The sequence below is a fragment of the Accipiter gentilis genome, chromosome 8, assembly GCF_929443795.1.
Source record: "Accipiter gentilis chromosome 8, bAccGen1.1, whole genome shotgun sequence".
Lineage (NCBI taxonomy): Eukaryota > Metazoa > Chordata > Aves > Accipitriformes > Accipitridae > Astur > Astur gentilis.
In genome coordinates this window covers 33,647,795-33,669,098 of record NC_064887.1, presented here as the reverse complement: position 1 = coordinate 33,669,098, position 21,304 = coordinate 33,647,795, and the positions used below count along the sequence as shown (strand labels likewise).

General features: G+C 53.5%; 1 protein-coding gene across 1 annotated transcript; it reads left to right on the top strand.

Moving 5' to 3' along the window:
- Positions 1-144: 144 nt before the first annotated feature.
- SEC16B (SEC16 homolog B, endoplasmic reticulum export factor) lies at positions 145-21,233 on the top strand. Its single transcript, XM_049808213.1, has 25 exons — positions 145-413; positions 1,507-1,613; positions 3,570-3,675; positions 3,795-3,909; positions 4,618-4,759; positions 5,117-5,274; positions 5,909-5,970; positions 7,221-7,356; positions 7,925-8,155; positions 8,762-8,859; positions 9,567-9,648; positions 9,767-9,884; positions 10,479-10,590; positions 10,837-10,942; positions 11,540-11,680; positions 14,637-14,750; positions 15,481-15,553; positions 17,680-17,931; positions 18,501-18,571; positions 19,100-19,246; positions 19,419-19,526; positions 20,401-20,482; positions 20,617-20,714; positions 20,807-20,875; positions 21,165-21,233. Exons 1-25 carry the CDS (start codon positions 145-147, stop codon positions 21,231-21,233), a joined length of 3,066 nt encoding a protein of 1,021 aa, XP_049664170.1.
- Positions 21,234-21,304: the final 71 nt, after the last annotated feature.

The window sequence follows — 21,304 nt, the reverse complement described above, 5'->3', positions numbered from 1 at the left end:
CCTGGGGGGCTTTGAGGGGGGGTGAAAAGCCACTGATCAAACGCACTGTGCCTTATCTCGTTGCTTGCAGGCCACTAAAGCCATTTGGGACTTAACCTCTCCTCCCACCCCAAAACCAGAGGGGATCTCACTGGCAAGCTCGTGATGGACCCCTGGGCCCCTGCCTGGCCGCCCCAGTTCTGGGAGAGGCAGGTAGCCCGGGCGGGGTGGGGGGGGGCACACCGTGGCCCCCCACCACAGCCAAGGTGGCAGCTCCTCCGAGCAGGGCCCCCGCGTCAGCCCAGCCCCTGGGATGGGGGCCACCTCCCCGGCCACCCCTGGGATGAGGGCCGCCACCCCTGGAGGGATGCCCGTGGACCAGCTTCCCGGGCTGAGTACTATGAAAGCAGCAAACCCAACAGGCCGTACTCCAGGTGAGAGCTGTCTGACTTTGCGATGCTCATGCTGAGCCCCTTCCTTGTAATCCTTCTTGAAATCAGATTTGACCATTTCACCACTCTCATGGGCTTGTGACAAGGGTCCTGCCCTCGTAACTGCATAGGGGGAAACAGCAAGCAGCCTCGAGGAGGCAGTGGGTGATTAGGTGATGTCCAGCTATTAAAGCAGCCCGTGACTTCTATATTTAAGGCTGTGTAGCAGTTGCAGCTCTGATTTCTTCCTACAGCTGTGACTTCTGTGGTTGCTGTTTTACAGGCTTCGTCTTGGTTCCGAGGTGCATTTTGCTTGAAGGTTTGATTAAATGCAGTTCTTTTTTACCAAGTGCAAGGTGAACAATAAAAATACAAACGGTAATATAGAAGCAAAAGGGAGGTTGCAAACTCAGCTGCTGAAACAGCGGAGGGTGGAAGAATAAAATGTGGGCTAGAGGATGCTCTCGCTGCTGAGAGAGCTTTGAGCTCTCCAGCACATTTGCATTGATTTGCCTGAGTTACTGCCCTTGGCGAGTTATGGTGTGGATACGCAGAGTTTTGTGCTGAGGTGGTACAATGCTCGCGCCGGGAAGGTGGGTGTTGCACAGGGCTGACAAATTGTTGTGTAAATTGTGAAGGGTTAAGGTATGTGAGTGCTGGGTGGGTGGCTTGGGCTGGGGCTGGGGCTAAGCTCCGGCGTAGAGGAAGACCTGCTGAGCTGTGCGGTAGGTGTGGTAGCTCCAGAACTTGGCAGAGAAGATGCTTTTGGGGGACCTCTCCTAAAATGTGGGTGAAAGCTGATCCCCATGGCAAGTCCACATCATTGAGCTGAAATTAGCTGAAACTGCAGTGCACAGCTTTCTTGTAGATGTGGATGGGAAAGTATCCAAAGCTCTTGCTGCTGCTTTCAGGTGTGATGCTGGACCAGTTTCTGGCCCTGCTGCTGAGCAGGGCACCTTGATAGGGGAGCTGGCTTTATTTCCATTACCCTTTCTTCCTCCAAAGGTCCCATCCAGGGCATGAGTCTAACACTAGATGTGGTCCAGAACCTGCAGCAGTGCCCTTTCTTTCTCAGATAGAGTATGTTGTGTTTCAGGCAGGGATATGAAGACCCCCACTGGCAGTATCCAGCAGCTGGCTATGGGGATGACTACACCTACCAAAGCCGCCAGTGGCAGCCGGTGGCCTGGCAAGATGACAAAGGTATGAGCTTGTCCTTTGGGTCTGGGTAAGGAGGCAACCTGCTTGCAGAGGAGGCAATGCTTTCTCCAGGATAGAATCATAGAATCATTTAGGCTGGAAAAGACCTTTAAGATCATCCAGTCCAACCATCAACCATACCCACTAAACCGTGAAGTGCCTTGTCTACGTGCTCTTTGAATACCTCCAGGGATGGTGACTCAACCACTTCCCTGGGCAGCCTGTTCCAATGCCTGACAACCCTCTCAGTAAAGAAATTTGTCTTGATATCCAATCTAAACCTCCCCTGGCACAACTTGAGGCCATTTCCTCTCATCCTATCACTAGTTACTTGACAGAAGAGACCAGCACCCACCTCACTACAATCCCCCTCAGGTAGTTGTAGAGAGCTGTAAGGTCTCCCCTCAGCCTCCTCTTCTCTAGACTAAACAGCCCCAGCTCCCTCAGCTGCTCCTCACAGGACTTGTGCTCCAGGCCCCTCACCGACTTGGTTGCCCTTCTCTGGACACGCTCCAGCACCTCCATGTCTTTCTCATAGTGAGGGGCCCAAAACTGAACACAGGACTCGAGGTGCGGCCTCACCAGTGCCGAGTACAGGGGAACAACCACCTCCCTGCTCCTGCTGGCCACACTGTTTCTGATACAGGCCAGGATGCCGTTGGCCTTCTTGGCCACCTGGGCACACTGCTGGCTCATATTCAGCCGGCTGTCAACCAGCACCCCCAGGTCTTTCTCTGCCGGGCAGCTTTCCAGCCACTCTTCCCCAAGCCTGTAACGCTGTATGGGGTTGCCGTGACCGAAGTGGAGGACTGGTCACTTGGCTTTGTTAAATCACATACGATTGGCCTCAGCCCATTGATCCAGCCTGTCCAGGTCCTTCTGTAGAGCCTCCCTACCCTCAAGCAGATAAACCCTCCCTCCCAACTTGGTGTTGACTGCAAACTTACTGAGGGTGCACTTGATCCCCTTGTCCAGATCATTGATAAAGATGTTAAACAGAACTGGCCCCGATACTGAGCCCTGGCGAACACCTCTTGTGACCTGCCGCCAGTTGGATTTAACTCCATTCACCACAACCCTCTGGGCTCGTCCATCCAGCCAGTTTTTTACTGGTAGCGAAGAGTACACTTGTCTAAGCCATGAGACGCCAGCTTCTCAAGGAGTATGCCATGAGAGACAGTGTCAAAGGCCTTGCTGAAGTCTAGGTACACAACATCTACAGCCTTTCCCTCATCCACTAGGTGGGTCACCTGGTCATAGAAGGTGATCAGGTTGGTCAAGCAGGACCTGCCTTTCGTAAACCCATGCTGGCTGGGCTCGATTTCCTGGTTGTCCTGCTCATGCCATGTGAGTGCACTCAAGACGAACCGTTCCATAATCTTCCCTGGTACCGAGGTCAGGCTGACAGGCCTGTAGTTCCCCGGATCTTCTCTCTGACCCTTCTTGTAAACGGGCATCACATTAGCAAGCATGGATGGGATGGGTTCTTCCCCCAGGGTTTGCACATCTGCAGGGCTTTGTCCTGTCCATGCTCCTGCGCTGTCGGTGCCATTTTCCCTGTGCAGCACTGCCCTCAGTTTGCATTTGGGAAATGTGAGCAGGTATTAGTTGTACCCAAGGGAATGTTTGATCTTGATCTCCATGGCTAAAAACCTGTGTCATTCCTGGTTCCAGGCTGAACTTGTTGCTGATGGTCCTGTGTAAGCAGGGTGGCCAGGGCCTTGTTTTTGCTGTTTCTGGAGTTCCTGGGCTGAAGAAAAAGGGAGGGAGGAAAGAGGAAAGGATATTAGTGCTGTGTTGGCAAATGTGTACAGGGCTTTATCATACCTCCGTGTTGGGCTAATTTGGAAGCAAATGGGGTGTGCATGGCAAATTGCCTGACTCATTGCTTTTCTTCTGCAACTTCATTATGGCTTGTTGCTTTGGAGGGGCAATGCTAAATCTTGATTCTCTCTCTAGACCTGAGACAGGGAGAGACTTACACCAAGAGTACCACTTTCCGGGACCAGCACTACTACAGGGGTTACCACCCCAACCTGGCTGCAACCCCCCGGGGGCAGGACAGGTAAGGGTGGGGGGTCTGGGCATCACCTGGTGCAACCATCTGCTGCAAAATTAGTGGGTTTGTGGCTGGTCCCAAAAATCTCTGACATTTGGGGCTTCTCCTTTTTGTCCCTTCTGCAGGACACAGACCTACGACTCCTATGAGGAGAGAAATGTCTCAGCTGCCCAGCCTGAGTGTGCAGGGGGAGAAACCCCCGGCAGCGATTCGGGGGAGGCCAGTGTCCAGCCCTCAGAGGTAACCTCAAGATGGGCAGGGGTGCAGGACAAGAGGCTTGGGGATCTCCCAGGGATTTTGGGAGCAATCCATGTGTCTCTCCTCCAGCTGGGAAGGAAGCTGAGGAGAAAAGGGCTGCTTTGCTGTGTTGATCTCAGTGCTTAACAGTCTCTGGGGATTATTATAGTGCGTTATTAGTATTTATGAAGTGCCCATCTGCTGGGCTGTTGTTCCCCCAGGCATGGGGCTGTACACCGCTTCTGCGGGGAGCCAAGAGCAGGACAGAAATCCATACTTGGTGGGATGCTCTCATGCATCCTCCTGAGGTAGCTGAAAGCTGTGTCTTTTTCAGCTCTGTCCACCAAGGTCTGCTCCATCACACTTCTATCCTGATCACTGTGTTTTGGAATAGAGCAAATTAAAAGATCAAACCAAAGCTGCTCTGGTGGTTTTGCTCCTGGGCAGAGCTTTTTTTTCTGATTCCCAAGCACCGCCTGCTGACTGTTGGGCTAGACTTGTGGCTGATGTAAATTATTTTAAAAGCCATTGGGTATGACCAGTGTATGTGCCATGATGAACCTAAGATGCTGAAGAGAGTGAGCTGCTCAGATGGGAATCAGCTGTGCTGTTCCTCCTGGGCAGCAGAGCCTGTCCCGCTGCCCTGGGAGCTGAGAAGCAGTGGGGTCCCTAGTTTCTCAGCCAGGTTTGTGTTTTCTTCCTTCCTTGTAGCCCTTGGGCCAGCCCAGCCTGCTCCTGCAGTACCGTGAGTCGGGGCTCAGCTCCAGCAGCCATGAGCTCAGCCAGTACATCCGTGATGGTGCTGACCACTATGACCCTGCGCTTTCAGGGACCTGGAGCCCGGCACAAGCAGGTGAGGTGTTATGGGGCCCTGGGCCCCCCTGACAAGGCAGGGGAGCAGGGAAATAAATGGCTGGCGTTAGGAGATTTGCTGTCTCACAACTTGGTCCTTTCCTGCAGGAGGTTTTGTGGGTGCAAAGCATGACCAGGGGACTGCGGGGTGGGTGTGTGGTCCAGTGACTCTGCCAGGGGGGTGCAGAAGCTGCCACATATTTGCGTTCTGCTTTAGGGGACGGTTCTTGCATGGGGGGGGTCAGTAGAGGGTTACTTCAGTTGAGGGGACCAGGTTGGGACCTGGTCACATCCTCCATAGTGGAGGCAGTGTGAGGTCAAGATAAGGGGACTTATGGTGGCCTGTGTGTCGTTGCAGGGGGGCCCTTGGTGTCCACCCCAGAGCCGGTGGTACCCCTCAAGTTCTCGCTGCCACACATGGCGGTGTGCTTCGGAGCTGGAGGCCAGCTGGTACTGGTGCGTCCCCACTGCCCAGCCGAGGGGCAGCTAGCCCACGTCGAGCTACACAGCCTGGAGGTATGCCACAGCCCAGCACCCCAGACTGCCCTCAGTCCCCTTGCTGGAGTGGCTCCTTTTGCCCTGAGGGATGCAAATGCTGTTCATCACCCAAACAGCTGCCTCGGCAGCCTTCCCATCCCCTGCTGCCATCTTATCTCCAGCCAACATGGACCCTTGAGTCTGCATCGTGCCAGCCTGTGCCTGGGAATTGCTTTCAGCCTTTGGGCCCCACATCCTGCTCCTTCAGCTACGTAACTCTTGTCGTCTGTGACCTGTTCACAGTGTTCCCTCCTGATAGGGACAGATGTGGGCCATACCTCTCTGAAGGATAATTCTGCTCACCTTTCTGAGGTTCTCCGATACAGAGGCCATATCCATCCCTTGAGTCTACCACAGCGCTTCAGTCTCCTATTTTGCCTCCCAAAAGAGGCAGATGTCATGTCAACAGGCGTTTCTTACCTGGACCTTAGCATTGGGGTCCATGTGATGGTTTAGGGTCTATGCTCTGGGCTTACCTTAAGACATACTTAGCACAGAGAGTAGGTTCACCAGCACTGTTGAGCCCTTGGCCAAGGCACTGACTTTCAACTAGCCCAGCTGGGGCTGGCCTGATTGCTGGTGTCCAGCTGCTGAATTTGCTCTTGTTTTTTAGGTAATCCTTTGTGACACAAAAGAGCTGGAGGAGCTACGGGCCTTCCCTGGGCCCCTGGCCAGGTATGCTGCACCAGCAGGTCCAGGAGCTGTGTCCTCCTGGCTGTGCTGGCACGGCTGGCCTGGGAGCACCTCTTCTTTGGGAGGAGACATGAGCTCAAGCAAGACTTTAGGGTCCCCATGGTTTTGAGATATCTGCAAAGGCCAACTCCAAGTTAAGACTGGGAGCTCAGCCCCTTTGCTGCGGTGTAGGTTGGTTTGGATTGTGGGAGATGGTTATTTTGAATATTCATAGGGTGTGGGTTTACTGTGGTTTATATGTCTGACCTTATTTTGTACTCATGTCCCAGGAAACTGATTTTTGGGAGATCTCTTTGGATTTCTAAAGCCCTGGGTCAACCTGTGGTTTAGCTTTTCCTAAGTTTTTTGTCCCCTGAGACTGTTGAGCATGGCAGGGTCAGACCCAATATGCATGTGCCTTCATCCAGTGTGAGCCTGGGGATGAGTCATGGTGTACTGCATCAGGCTGTCTCTGTATCATACTGGTTACACCAGTGTGGTTTCTTGTCACTTGTAACCAATGTGGGGAGAGGAAAGGAGTGTGCAGGAGGAAAACCACTTACTGGGCAAAACAGCTGCCTATGCCCAGAAGCTGGGTAGAAGACCTGGAGGTTACTTGTGCTGAAAGGGATGTTGGGAATATGCATACAATATGTTGGTGTGATTGAGTCAGGATCAGCATCTCTCGTCATGGTCCCTCTCCCCTGGCTCATCTTCTCTCTCAGCCACTTTTTCCAACTGTCCGATTTTTTTTTTTTGTAAGACAGCAGTTCTGCCTGGTTTGCACACAGCTTAAAGGTTTCTGCTTCTGTTTCAGACCCAAAGAGTTTATGTGGTCACAAGCATGTCTTTCTCCCTGCACTGTGCCAGTTAATCAAAGATACTGCCTGTATGCATGCCTGCTCCTACAGCCTCGGATATCCACAGCTGTAACAGCAGCACAACTAAGCAAAACTGAGGTTCTTTGCAGATGGATGGATGAAAATATCAGGAGGGCAGAGAGAGGGTTTGAGATGCCCTCTGCATGCCTGAAACACAGAAATGTGCAAAGAGTCATAGTAATGATCAAATTTAAGCATTTTTGAGCTTGGTGTGGCCAGGGTGGTATGTGGTTGATACCAGGGATCTTCTCCGTCTCTCACTTTGAATCTTTGGCATTCCCATCAGTGAACCTGGGGATGCTTTGAGTCTGAATGATGTCCTAGATTGCTTTGCCTTGGGTTTCTTTTGATGCCTTTCTTTGCTGCTGTAAGGGAAGACCTGCACAAGGTGGATGTGATGACATTTTGCCAGCAGAAGATAGCCACGAGCTGTGATCTCTCAACACAGAAAGGCAGGGATTCAGCTCTTCTCTGGAAACTGCTTGTCCTCCTCTGCCGGCAGAATGGGGTAGGTGTCCATGGAAAGGGGCTGACTGTTTTGATCTTAGAAGCGAGGCAACTTATATGCCCCTTATGTGCCTCTTGATTCAGTTGCTATTTTCAGGGGGGTGCACCTTAAAAGCATCCCATTCCCACAGTACCATCAATCAGTTTGGTACTGCCTGGATATTTGGAGCAAACCCTTCTCTTGGAGTGCTTTTCATCCTTGTGAACTACCAACAATCCAAGCTATAGCAGCTCTGAAAAGGACTGTTCCCACCTTCATTGAGGAGCTAGCATTTATGCTTAAAAGGGGATTATTCCCTTAACCCGATGAAATGCACCCAACCTAATCTGTGGCTGCTTGTTGGAAGCAGATGAACGAGATCTTCAGAGTGACTGCTGTGAAGGTCTTGCTAGTTGTGTTGAATCCTTTGCCCTCCAAAGCTGTGTGGTGGTGTCCAAGGCTGGTCTTACTGGGAGATGCACTAGGATTGAGGATACAAGTGTAAGCGTGTCTGACTGGAAGCGCCATCAGCCTTTGCTCATGGGGCAGCCTCCATGGGCCTCCTTGCTTCTCCCCTTCCCTTTCACAGTCCATGGTGGGCTCGGACACAGCTGAGCTGCTGATACAAGACTGCAGGTGCCTGGAGAAATACAAGAGGCAAAATCCTGCGGCAAACCTGCTTGGCCTGACGGATGATGAGGGGATGTCGCGTCAGCCGGGGACACTGGACCTCATCACGGGGGAGGTCCCTCCTGTTGTGGAGACGCAGGCACAGATAGTGGAGAAGTTCACCAAGCTCCTCTATTATGGCAGGAAGAAAGTAAGTGGTGAGTGGGATCCAGGACAGAGGGCTGACTTTTGTTCTTGGCCCCTTTGGCCTCTTCAGGTTTTAAAAGGAAGGGTGGTCAAGAGATGCCCTATGGTTGTGGTATCAACTGTTCAAGTTGTTTGTACAATAGGGCTTATGGCAGTGATTTTTCCACCATTGGGAACTGGGATGGGGCCCTAAGTGAAGACAAGATGCAGATGCTTTTACCAGCACTGCAGGTTTAGTTGCAGCTATGTGATCTCAGGGGATACCAAAGGCACAGAGAGGAGGAGAGGAGGGTTGCATGCAGAGAAGGTTGGGTGCCCAGGCTGGGATCCCACAGTGGTGGCATTGAGAGCTAACAGGCAGCACAGACCTGGAAATCCAGGAAAGACAATATTGCTATGAAGGTCCCAGTTCTTGTCATCATGCGAGGTAGAAAGATAAAGGGGCCTTTGTGAATGTGGGAGGGTTTTTTGGGGGGTATTAGTTAAAGCTGGAGCAGCCATTAGATCTTGACTCTGAGCTGGGTGAGCAGAGGGTCCTCTGGCAGCAGGGGAGGGCAGGGATAAACATAGAGTTAATGCAGAGCCTTTTTCTTCTCCACCTTTGCTGCAGGATGCTCTGGTCTGGGCCATGAGAAACCAGCTGTGGGGCCATGCCCTCTTCCTCTCCAGCAAGATGGACCCTCGGACCTACAGCTGGGTGCTCACTGGGTAAATTGGAGAAGCTAAAGCCACATATGATGCTCTGTGACTGCCTTTGCCAAGCCTGTTACCCTTTGGGTGCCCTCAGCCCCAGTGCACTGAAAAAAGAGCATTGATTTCAGCTGGATGATTTCAGAGGGGGCAAAGGGGAGAGGGAGGCATCCATCTGGATGGACCCAAGTCCTTTGGGCTTCCTGATGGACAGGAGAAACCAAGGCTGGGGGGGGGGGGGGGGGGGGGGGCTGGAAAGCGGAAGGAAAGCCATTCCCTGGAAATGTGGGGTGGATTCATTCTGAGTCTTTGGCTTTGCCTTTGCTGCCCTAGCAAAGGCAGCCATAGGGGTAGGGGGAGCTGAGCTACCTTCACTGTGATCCAGCCTGGTCTGAGCTGTTCATCCCACGCGTATGAATGTTTTCTGGTGGAATTAACGTACTTAGTCTGGATTGGGTTGATCCCTTCAGGGAGTGTTAAGCAGAAATTTTCTGTCTTGTGCAACCCGAATCCTTTTAAGGAGGTTTTATCCAGTATTGTCCCGGAGACTTGCCTGCTCTAGAGGTAATGCAGCTCATCTGCCTTGTGGGCTGATGATCCTTTCTGCCTTCTCTGGGAAGCCCCTCGGAACACTGCTTTTCTGGGGTATTTGGGATGTGCCCTTGGAGGTGAACGAGGGTTTGTGGTCCCAGCATGGCAGCCCTATCTCTGCTGTCTCCTCACAGGTTCACCAGCACGCTGGCCACCAATGACCCCCTGCAGACCCTCTTCCAGCTCATGTCAGGAAGAATCCCGCAGGCAGCCCTGGTCTGTGAGCAAGAGGCTGGCCCTGGCATGTGTACCCCCTCTGCTGTCACCTGCCTGTGACACCCACCTTGTGGTGACCATCTCTGCTCACCTTTGCTCTCCTCTTGCCTCCCTCCAGTGCTGTGGGGATGCCACGTGGGGAGACTGGAGGCCTCATCTAGCTGTGATGTTGTCCAACAAGGTTGGAGACATGGACCTGAACCACCGAGCTATCATCACCATGGGAGACAGTTTGGGTGAGCCAAGGCTGTTGTGAGCAGTTGTGTTCCAGCTGTCTTGTAATGGTGGGTGGACACTGGCAATGTCACCATGCATGGCATGGATGTAGGCTGGTGCCAAGATGGGGTGTGCATGCCCGTACCCCCGGACTTGTGGTGCCTGTGTGGTGGCAGGGATGAGGTGTTGATGGGTCCTGCTGGCAGATGAGTCAGGCCCAGGCATATCTATTAGCCGCTCATTTGGAGACACCTGGAGCAGCTGGACCCAGAGGGGCCATATATAACCGCAGGGACTGAGACTTGTTCCCAGTGGCAGGGACTCTTGGGGATTTCATGCCAATAATGGCACCCTGCAGAGCTGAAGCTGGAAGCTCAGGCTTCCCTGGTCCTACCACTGAACTGAAATCCCCTCCTAGGTACAGAAAGCAGCAATCAGGGAAAACAGACAAAAAACAGGGAGAAGGGAGGGATCAGGGTCTGCATGGACAGGGAAAAGTGGTGGGGTGGTGGGGTTTGGGTTTTCCTGTGAGCTTGGGGGCCTCCAAAGCAACACTGACCACATGGTGACCTCTCTCTCAGGACTAAGTGTTTGTCTTTTTTCCTCCCATCCAGCTGGCAGGGGAGCAGTTGAAGCAGCTCATTTCTGCTACCTGATGGCAGATATTCCTTTCGGTTACTTCGGGGCGAAGGCAGACCGCATGGTTCTGCTGGGCAGCAGCCACTGGTGAGTGAGCCCAGGAGGCTGTGCTTTTGCCACAGTGATGTGTCCCACCTTCTCCCCGTCCCCGGGATCTCATTTTTACACAAAAGCGATCCCTGTTTGTGGGTTTTTACTGCTCTTAATGTGAGCTTTGCTCTGGGCCTCTCCAGCTGCACGCTGGCACAGTGGTGGAGCTGTGAGTCTGCGTGTGGGGCTGTCTGGGAAGAGAGGTCTCCTCCTGCTTGCTGAACCTACCCCTCTCCTCTGCAGTCAGGCATTCACCCGGTTTGCCAGGACAGAGGCCATCCAGCGGATGGAAATCTTCGAGTACTGCCAGCACCTACGACAGCCCAAATCCTTCCTGCTCCCCTTCCAGGTAGTGGAGATGCGCAAGCACATCTGGTGCAGCAGCTCAGCCCTGCCACAAAACATGCATCCACCCTGAAGCCAGGGATTCAGGCTGCTCTCCAAGGCTTGTCCCCTCACTGGGCTTTGGGAGTGATGGGGAGGCTGCCCCAGCCGAGGAGGTCCTCCAGAGCAGGGCTTTGGGCAGATTTTGGGGCACAGTGTGTTTGATCAGTGCTGGCTCAGGTCTAGTTGCCTTCCTGCTCTTTGGGTAATGGATAGACTTTTCATATTGCAAATAAGTACCTGGCTGTTGCTGCCTTGGGTGCTGCACAAATTGGGTGGATAAATGAAGGTGGTGGGCTGGTGTGCTCTCCCCACCCCCTATCTGCTGGCTCTGGACCAGTCTGGCCTTGCGACAGTGCTGTGGTTCAGGGAGCAAGGCTGGATGACCCCGTGGGGTTGGGTGGGGGTGCCCATGGGTCAAGTTGAAGGTGACCTCTGGGTGATGAGACCCATGATCCAGAGTGCTCAGAGTCATGCTGGGATGATGTGCTGGGGCAGAAGGGACCCACAGGCATGAGCATGTCCTTGCTCACCTCTGTCTGCTCCGCTTCCCTCTCCCGAGGTGTACAAGCTCCTCTATGCCTCTCGCCTGGCTGACTACGGGCTCCCAGCCCAGGCCCTGCAATACTGTGAGCAGATTGCCACCGTGCTCCTTGGCCAGGATATGGCCAGCCACCCCATCCTGGCCCAGCAAGTGATGAAGGTGAGTCTCATACTCCCCTGCATCTTGGCAGGGACCCGGTGTCGTAGGAAGCATCCTTGGGGTTTCCCGTGGCTGGGGGTGCTTGGCAGCTCTGAGCAGCCCCCCAGGGTTTGCTGCCTGGTGTGTGCTGAGTACAGTGAAGCCAATGCCTCCATGCAGTCTCTAATACCCACGGATTTAGGGTAGAAAACAAAGGAATTGTGTTGACTGCCAAGTAGGAGCAGAGTTATTTGGAAGCAAAGGATGTTTTTTGTTCTAGAGAGGCTTTTTGAACTTCTAAATAGCACAGACATAAGAAGCTGAAGTTTGAGTGCTTGACATTTCCCCTCCAGCTCATCATCCCATGATTCCATTTACCTGCCAGGGGCTCTTTTGGGGTGACAGTGAATAGGAGCATGTCCCTGCTTCTAGCACTGAGGCCAGCTTATCTGTTTCATGAGTGGGATGCTGGGGCAGGGAGGGGTGAGGCAAAGTGTCCCAGGTCCCCCAGGGCAGCTTGGGCTCTCAGGAGAACGGGTCTGCCCACCCCATGCACATTACCAGGGCAGTGCTGAGACCGTTCAAAGCCTTCCTCTGTTGGGAGGGGTGCAAATGCCATGGTGCTGTGAGATGAGGGCAGCAAAGATTGCCTGTCTGAAGCGGGTGCTGCAGAAATCACCCAAAACTTGGCTCGTGCAGCACCCCCCCCATCGTCAAAACCTATTTACTGTCTAACAGCTTCTCAGATCTGCTGTTCTGCTGGGGATAATGCTTCTCCTGGGAGAAAACACTTTCATCTGAAAAACTAGTCCATTCGTAGACACTCTTGTCTTTGATGTTTTAGACTGTGTTACAAATTATGATACACATTAGTGTTTGATTAAGACTTCCTCTCTTTTGAAGCTGGGGACGATATACAACCAGGTGCTGGTTCATTAATATTGGATCAAAGTGCACATTAGCTTTTGGATTAAACATTCCCCCCGTTTAAGAGTAATCATGCTTATAATTTCCTCTTTCCTGCAACTGATTTAGGATCAACACATGTGTGTTTGCAAAGAGATGGGACAGTGGGTCTGTAGGTAGTGCAAGCTCCTGACTGGGTCTGTAGGTAGTGCAAGCTCCTGACTGGGTGCTGGGTTACTCTGCTCTCTGTCGCCAATCCCTGTCCCAAGCTGGGCTCCAGCTGTGTGGGTCATATCTTGCTGTAATCTGCTGGAGTTGGAAAGTGTGTTTTGTGCTTTGTTTTTAAAAACTTTGGGAATAGGAAAAAAGGCCAATGGGGACTGGTGTGGAGGGGATAGCTGAGACCTGTGTGGCTGCAGAGGGTGGCTGCAAGGTCAACTCTGGATGGCTTTTGGTGGCCCTTGATTCAGCAGCCTCGTAGCAAACTGGAGAAGATAAATAAGCACGAAGGAGCTAGGAGGGAGCTTGATAAATCCTCAAGAAGTGAGTTGATATCAGTAAGAGAAAATTCAGTAAAGGCTGAGATGAAGAGCAGTGCTTTGAGTGTCATCTCCCCTCATACATCTGTTTTAAAACTGGACCCTTGTCTGAGCAATTTCTCTAGACTGCAATTTAGCTCTGCAGGGAGCCCTCCATCTCACCCTGGGCTGGTGGGATGGGTGGCCCCAGAAGAGCCTCTTGCTCTGTTGATAGTAGCTGGATACCCCACATGATTGAGATGGCTGCAGCCAGGGTGGCAGAGACCCCTCTCTTGCAGGAGAAATTAAACACACAGCAGCAATACTGCAGAGAGGGACCTGGGGGAGATAGTGGAGCATAGAAAAAATACCGAGCAGCAACATAACAGAATGCTGTTGCAAAAAAGAAAAAAAAAATCCAATGTTATAATGTTATTCTGGGAGAACATGAGAGCACGAACTGCATGTGAGACAAGGAGGTGATAATCCCCCTGTGCTCAGGTCTCTGGGGTCTTGGCTGGGGCACCGTGCCCTGGTTGGGATGCTGCACTCAGAGACAGGGCCAAATGGGAGCAAGTGCAGAATAGAAGAGCAGGGGTGATAAGAGATTGAGGGGAAAATTACCTCCAAAGAAGGCCTCAGGGTTATTTTTTCCAGGCAAGATGTGCTGGGGGAGGAAGGGGTACAGGGGAGCAGGAGGCTGCTTTTCAGGGGATGGTGCCTGATTGTCCCTGCAGCTTCTGCGGGAGCAGGAATTGAGAAGCTTAATTTGCAGCAGGGAAGATTTCACTTCGATGTTATGAAAAAAACTCTTTAGCTCTAAGGACGCTAAGCATCAGGACAGGCCTAGGAGGCTGCAAAATCTTCTCCCTGGAGATTTGTAAGTGCAAATTGACAAACATGGGCTGGTGTGGGCACACAGGATTTTCTTGAGTGTTGGCAGATGGATCAGGTAGCCTCAGAATGTCCCTTCCAGCCCTGCATTTCTGTTGTTCTCTGCGTGTTTATTAGTAATGGTAATGCTTACTGCAAAGACAAGTGAGCCCTTAGCTCAAACCCTACCAGCTCCCATCCATCCTTGTAGGGTAGGTAAGGGGTTGATGCACAGCCCTGGGAGTCGGGCTGTTTCTGGGGCTCCTGGTGGGGTGTCCTGCAAACCTGCTGGTGCCACAGGCTGGCTGTCAAGTAGGATTAAGGTGCTCGTTTTCCTCAGAGGAGAGAAGGATGGTAATAGTTAGCTGCCTCTCTGATGTGAAGAGCATCTTTGACATGGGTACTTCGACATCTATGTGGAGGTGGCTGAGATAGCCCTGCTGGGCGGCTCTCTGTGGGGCACAGGATGGGCCAGCACCTCTCTGTGGCAATGCAGGAGAGGGAATAAATCTCATGTGAGAGGCTGGTGTTACTTTTAGCCCCATATTATGAAGAAGTGCAGCTCTGGTGGTTTTCCCCTGGGCCTGTGTGCCCAGCCACGTGTGATTGCTGCGAGGGTGGGTCTCTTCCCTGCGGAGCTGAGATGTGTGATGAGCCTCGTTGTCCTCCTGGCTCTGCAGCTAGCCGAGCGGCTGAAGCTCTCCGACCCTCTGCTCCTGGAGATGCCAGAGCAGGACCAGATGCTGGAGCCTGACTGGCTGCTACAGCTCCGAGCCTGCTGCCGGGAGTGGGAGGTAAGGAGGAGCAGGGATGCTGCAGGGCAGCTGGTCTGTGGTGGTGTTTGTCTGCAGGAGCATCCTCCTCCTCTGCCCCGAAACTAAGGGGGAGGGATGGGTATGGAGGTATGAAGGCTGTTCAAAGGACTAGGTGCCTTTTCCCTTGGCTTGTGAGCTCAGAGACATGGTCTCTGCTGTGGGACCTGCAGCTTCAGTGGAAGCAGGGGGGTTGCAGTGCCTGAGGGTGTGAGCAGCAAGGGCTGAAGAGCTTTGCATGGGGTAAAACACTCCTTGTCTTGGCTCAGGGAGGGCAGTCAGGGGCTGGTGGGTGAATGATGATCTCCTCTTGCAGTTAGGATGTTGCAGAGGACACTGGTGGAGCGTCATCTTGCAGACGTATGCTTTCAGGTCCCTTAAGTGTAGGCTGATCCTTGGATTAATGTTTTTCGTTCAGGTTTCATGTCTGCTTTTGGTTTTGTGCCCTCTTCTGTCTCCAGTTTCCCCTCCTGCCTGCTCTTAGCAGGGCAGTGGTGCTGCAGCCCCCTTTACTTGCTGGGAAAGGGCTGTGCCTGTGCTGGTATGGGTCTCACCTGTAACCTAGAATCCTACAGCCCAGGGTGGGTTGTGAGCCCCAGCCCCACCAGCACCATGCTTTTCTTCACAGTGTCTTCATGGTTTCCTTAGTCTTTGCCCTGTGCCATCCCTTTTTCCATCTGTTTTATCATGTTTTCCCTCTGACTCCTTGCAGGTGGAAGATGACCTCTCTCTGGAGGTGGCACCCATTCAGCCAGATCTCTCCTGGGCTGCTGCATCGATGGCAGGTAAAGAAAATGAAGCAGCAGGTTGCAAACGCTGCAGCAGCCTGCTCTGCACGTGGAGTTGTGCTGCCATGGGCTGGGAGGCAGCTCCCTGCTCCCCAGAGCATTTCTCAGCAGCTTCTCCTTGCTCCTTACATCCCCCCAGAACCCAATTTTGCTCTTGCCTGGATGCATCCCTCCGGTGTGGGGCTGCCGGAGATGGGCTGCAAACCCAGGGGTTGATGCTTATGTCCTCTGTATGATGTCTGAGTAATTGGGCCTAATTACCACAGCTTCAGAGTCCCTGTGGGTGTCGTGGAAGAATGGGGACTGGGGGTGGGCGGCTGGACGAAGCACATGCCTCCCAGCCGAGCCTCAGGGGAGATGGCCCTCCTTCCAGGCAGTCCTTCGAGGATGAAAATTGGAGCTGAACTAAGGGGATTTCTCACTTTCAGAATGAAAGATTCGGGAAGGAGCTTGTCCCTCTGCATACTGGGCTGCAGAATGCCTGTTGGTAAAGCCCCAGTGTTACCCCTTTGCTTTGCCTCTTGGTGACCCCAAGAGTCCCCTCCAGTGACATTCCACCCAGAGGGTCAAGAGACATGAAGATGAGGGACACGAGCCTTCCCTGGGTCCATTGGGATGTCCCATCGAGCAGTCAGCAGCTGGTGACCCATTGGCATTGCTTCATGGCCATGTCCATCAGCCGGATGCCCCAGCACAGCCCACTGCTCCTTGCTGCTGCTCAGATCCAGCTTTCTACTGGGAATGCTGGCACCAATGGGTGGAGAATAAAGGCTTGTGCAGACAGGATAAAACATGACAAATTCCTCCCAGCCTTTTCTTCCTATCAGCTTTCCCTGCTGCTGCCAAATTCTTCTTCAAAGAGCTCTCCCAGGCAGTAAAAAGGATCATCAATCCTGATTGCCTTCTGCTGCTATCAGGGCTGAGGCTATGATAACCCTTCTTGGAAAAAAAGTCAGAGGTATGATGAGGGCTTCTCCGAGTGGCCAGGTCTGCTCCATGTAGCCTCTGCAGCTCACTTTCCCGATGCTTGGCCCTTTTGTTCATTGGGAAGACCACCCAGAGTCACCATCTGAGGGACCTGCATACAAAGAAAGCTGGCTTGGTGCTGAGTTCATCCATTTTGGAAAGACAAAGCCTAAATCAAGGTGCCAAGCTGGCATCTATGTGGTCACAGCAACCTCCCTCTCCATCCTTACAGCCTGGGCTGTCCTCCCTGACTTTTTCCAGCTAAGCTTGCCAGGGAGCATGGAGTTGAGTATCCACCCTCCTCCCTGCGGATCTCGAGCATCTCCAGGCTGTGTGGGAACAACTTGCGGGTGTGAAGCCAACCCTGAGCAGGCTGGAGGCCATGCCAGCGGACAAAGCAAAGGGTTCTGTAGCACTGTATCCAAGAGATGCCATAGTCTGGCCCTAGGCTCAGACCCCAGGGGTCTGGGTCCTGCCTGGCCGTGTCTTATGGTGATAGGAGAGAAAATTCCCAGTGCCCAGCATGTTTCTGGCTGAAGGCTACAGAGCTGGAACAAGCAGGACATGCACCTTGGACCAATGGCAGTGTGCTGCCTGTACTGTGTCTAACATCAGACAGAGCAACGCATGTGTGTGTTAAATAAAACAAACCCCACTTGCTCAACATGCCTTTCAAACAAACAAAACCCAACCCTGAATAAATCTGCCTAAAGCAAGAAACTCATCTGTGGGTGCTCCTGTGGAGCAGAAATGAAGGCTGCGGCTTCCTGGTGAATTTTCTTTCTTGCCTGGGGTGTGCAGCAGGAGTGGAAGAAAAGGCCGGAGGCCCTGGACTCCTTTGAACTGCTGGGGTGAGCTGCTTGTGCTTGGTCTCTTTGTTTCCATAGCATTCCCCTTCTGAGTTTGTTTGCAATGTCAGGCATCGGAGGTTTTTTTCCTCCCCTGTCTTTCACAGCCCACCTTCCTTGAAGCCTCTGAAAGGTTGCCACTGCTGCGCTGTGCCCTACCTCCTTCCTTGCCTGTGTGTGGTCCCTGGGGGCCCTCCTCATGCCCCTGGCTCCTGCTGATGTATAATGGAAAAAAGGAGAATTCGGTGCAACAGCCTGATGAAATTATAAACACTGGGGTAAACTCCTGAGGTGTGGGTTTTTTTGCAGATGGAGAGCCTGGTCAGGAGCTTCCCCGGAGCAAAGGCTACCAGTGTGACCAGTGGTACCAGCCCATGCCACCCCAGGGACCCAGCTCTCACGAGGACGTGTCTCTCCAGCCCCCGGCCCCCACTCAGGTCGCAGCATCACCACTGCTCGGCATTGGGCAAGAGCTGCAGCCCCCCGCGCTCAGCCTGGGGATGGCTGCCCCTCTGGGAGGGGTTTTTGCTGAGCCCCCTCTGCAGGTGGTGCCACTGGCAGGTAAGTGCTCTAGCCTTGCTTCTCTGCAAAAATACCCAGTTAGTAGCAGTGGGATGGGGTGTTCCTCCAGGAAGTGTGATCCCCTATGGCATGTGTGTCACTTCAAATGCTGCTCCCTTCACCCAGAGCTTTGTTTCCCTCCAACCTTGCCCCAGATGTGGAGCCACGCTTGCCCAGCGGTGTGCACACAAACCAAGTCCACCACTGTCAGCCACCCTGGGCAGGTGGCTCTTCATTTTCACAAGAACTTGCCCAAAGCGGCAAGGGAGGGCAGCTCTAGGTTGCTGGCAGTGCTGCTGCTTCCCTACCAGATGGGGAAAACAAGCTTCACATCCAGCAGTGCAAGGCAGGTTTTTGAGATGCACCAATGCAGGCTCGTGACTTATTCCCTCCCTGGTGCTGGCATGGACAGGGACCAGAATGGCCTTTTGCATCTCTCAAGGGGGTACATCTTGGCCATGTGGCCTTGCTCTGGAGTGGGAGGATAGAAGCACTGCAAATATCTCTGATAGACATGGCAGGAGCTTCTTGGGCCAAGCCCTGACTGTGTCCTTCCCTCTGCTCCACAGGAGAAGCTGGGGAGCCCCAGGATGCCCCGCTGTCCCCTGGAGGGGTGCAGCCATCCCTCCCAGCAGAGCAGGTGAGTTAGAGGGGTCAGGGAGACCATCCCTGACCCATTATTGGGGGGCACTGGGGGGATTTGGGACTTGCTGTCTTGTCCTTCCACATGCTTAGCTCACACTGAGCCCCCCCATCATGATGCCAGCCATCCCCTTAGGGACCTGATGGGTCAGGGTAGCCCTCTCCAGCCTCCTACCTCTGGGACCATGGGCTGCCTACTGCACCCTGCTGTGGGTGCTGTCCCTCCCCACCTGCTGTGCGAGGGACACTGGGGTCCCTGGGGGTGCTACCTGTTAAGCCTGGCATGGAGGAGTCCCGGGGATGCTCTGATCATAGAATCATTTAGATTGGAAAAGACCTTCAAGATCGAGTCCAGCCATCAACCATGCCCACTAAACCATGTTCTGGAGTACCCCGTCTACTCACTTTGAATACCTCCAGGGATGGTGACTCAACCACTTCCCTGGGCAGCCTGTTCCAATGTCTGATCATGCTTGGGGTGGCTCATTTGGGAACACAACGTGGCAGCTCTGATCTCCGATGCCAGGAGGAGTTAAAGGCAAGGGCTCGGACCATCTCAGAAAGCTCCACTGTCTCCTTGGAAGATGACAGCCGGCCTTCCTCAGAGAGCACGGCTGAAGACACCATTGAAGAGCCAGCACCAGCAGAGGCGGTGAGGCCGGGTGAGGATAAGGTGAGCATGCCAGGGCTGACGTGAAGCCCTGTGCTCTGAGCTTGCCTGTCCCTGCCCTGACCTGGGCAAGACAGTACCTGCTCCCATGGCTGGTGTGGGGGGTAGCTGGGTGGCCGTGGCGTCTTCCCCTTCCCACCCATTTATGTTGACTGTGACAACCTGCATTTCCCAGAGCTCTGGATTCAGGTGGTTTGGCTGGTTTCGGTCGAAGCCCACCAAGGAAACATCTCCCAAAGCTGGGTCTGAGACGGGCCCAGACTCCCCCACGCCGGGACCACAGGTAGGCTGTGAGAGGCTGTCCTGTCCCCAGGTGACACCCAGGGTTACAGCCATGGGGACGGGTGACATGTCTCCCCCTTCACCCACTATTTCTCCCTCCGTCCTCATGCAGGTGGCTGGGCTGTGCCGTTGCACAGTTCCCCATGGCCGTAGCCTTTCTGTGCAGGGACAGAGCGGGACCAGGAGCCCTTTTAGCCTGGAAGTGAATCCTTGGTTAATAAATAACTGTAAATTTGTAAAGCCTCTTTGAACCTGGAGGTCCTCCAAGCACTCAGCAAACTATGTGGGGATGGCTTGCCCTTTGCCGGAGCGGAAAGCAGCAGCTGCGAGCGGCACAGCTCGGGCAGGTTTTAGGAGCTGAAGGGAAGGAAAACCTCTTTAACTGGAAGCACAGCAGAGAGGGGGAAGCAGCCATGTGTGGTTATCCCAGTCCTGGCCGAGTCCTCAGGGTGTCACATCCCTGACTGCAGGCTGGCGGTGGGCTTGGAGCGAGACCCTCCCCTGGAAGTTTCTTTCTGGTCGAGAATGATCTACAATCCTGGAGCAGGAAATTTTGGGATATTCTTCCAAAACTAGCAGGAGATGAGGAACAGAGGGGGACCCATGGACCCTGGTGGCCCCTTACACTGTACATGGGCTTGGTGTCCAGCCTCCTGTCTAATTTTGAGCTCTCTGGGTGGTTTAGCATTGTGACAGGGGTTGCTTGCCTTGATCCTGTAGCTGCCCCTTAGCTTGGGTGCCTGTAGCTCTCAGGGTACCTCTCCAGCAGGATGGGTGCAAAGTGGCACCCCGAAAGTGTGGTGTGGTATATCTGGTGCAGAGGTTTTCTCACCATGCAAAGAGCTTCTGCTCTAAATGGGTGGATGTGGTTTCAGGAACGGATGTCACCATCCCCACATGAAGCTCCTCCTGTGGCTGGGACAAGCCCTTTGGCTCAGCCTCCCTCCAGGAACCCTGGTAAATGCTGCATGGGTCCCCTTTCCCCTCTCCCTGTTGGCATTTTAGAAGCTGCTCCTCCTAATTATGTTTGGTGGGGTTTTTGTTGTGGGTTTTTTTTTTGGTTTTTTTTTTTTTTTGCTTGCATGCCCCAGGAAGAATGCAAGGTGAAAATACTTTTCCTGTTACTCCAGCATCCATTGAGATGAAAGGCTTGTGGGATGCAGGTTGTGGGGAGTCAGCAGGAGAGCAGGTGAGGAGAGGAGGGAGGTGTACTTGTGTGTGATGGGGGGGGTCTGAAATTGGGGGGTGGCTGTTAAGTTTCTCTCCCTTCACCCCTTCCAGACTGGCTCCCATGAATCTCCCCCATCGATGGGGACAGTTCCCCTCTTCAACCCTGTCCAGGTGTCTCAGGTGAGAGCATTGTCCTGTGGTGTTGCTGGTTAGAGCTGGGGCTGGCTCCTGCCTTTGGGGGTGATGCCAGGTTGCAGGCAATCTACTATGGGCAGGGGGATATAGGGGGTACCAGCCCTGGGTATAAGGGTTTGGTGTTTATAAGAAAATAAATGGGGGGAGGACAGTGATGGGGGGGTGGTGATGGAGGAGGGAAGTAGGGGGGAATGCTTGTGGCTGCATCCTGAGGACAGCAGGTCTGCATTTTGGGGTACAACCCTCCCTTACACCACCTCTCTCTGCTTCCCAGCTGGCTGCTGCTGCTCGACCCAACCAACCCAGGCTGCTTTCCCAGCGCCGCTACCCCAACCCCCTGTGAGCGGAGAGCCCTGGGGGTGGCTGAAATCAACAGCGGTGACCACTTACAGAAAGTTCTTTAACCAAAATGGT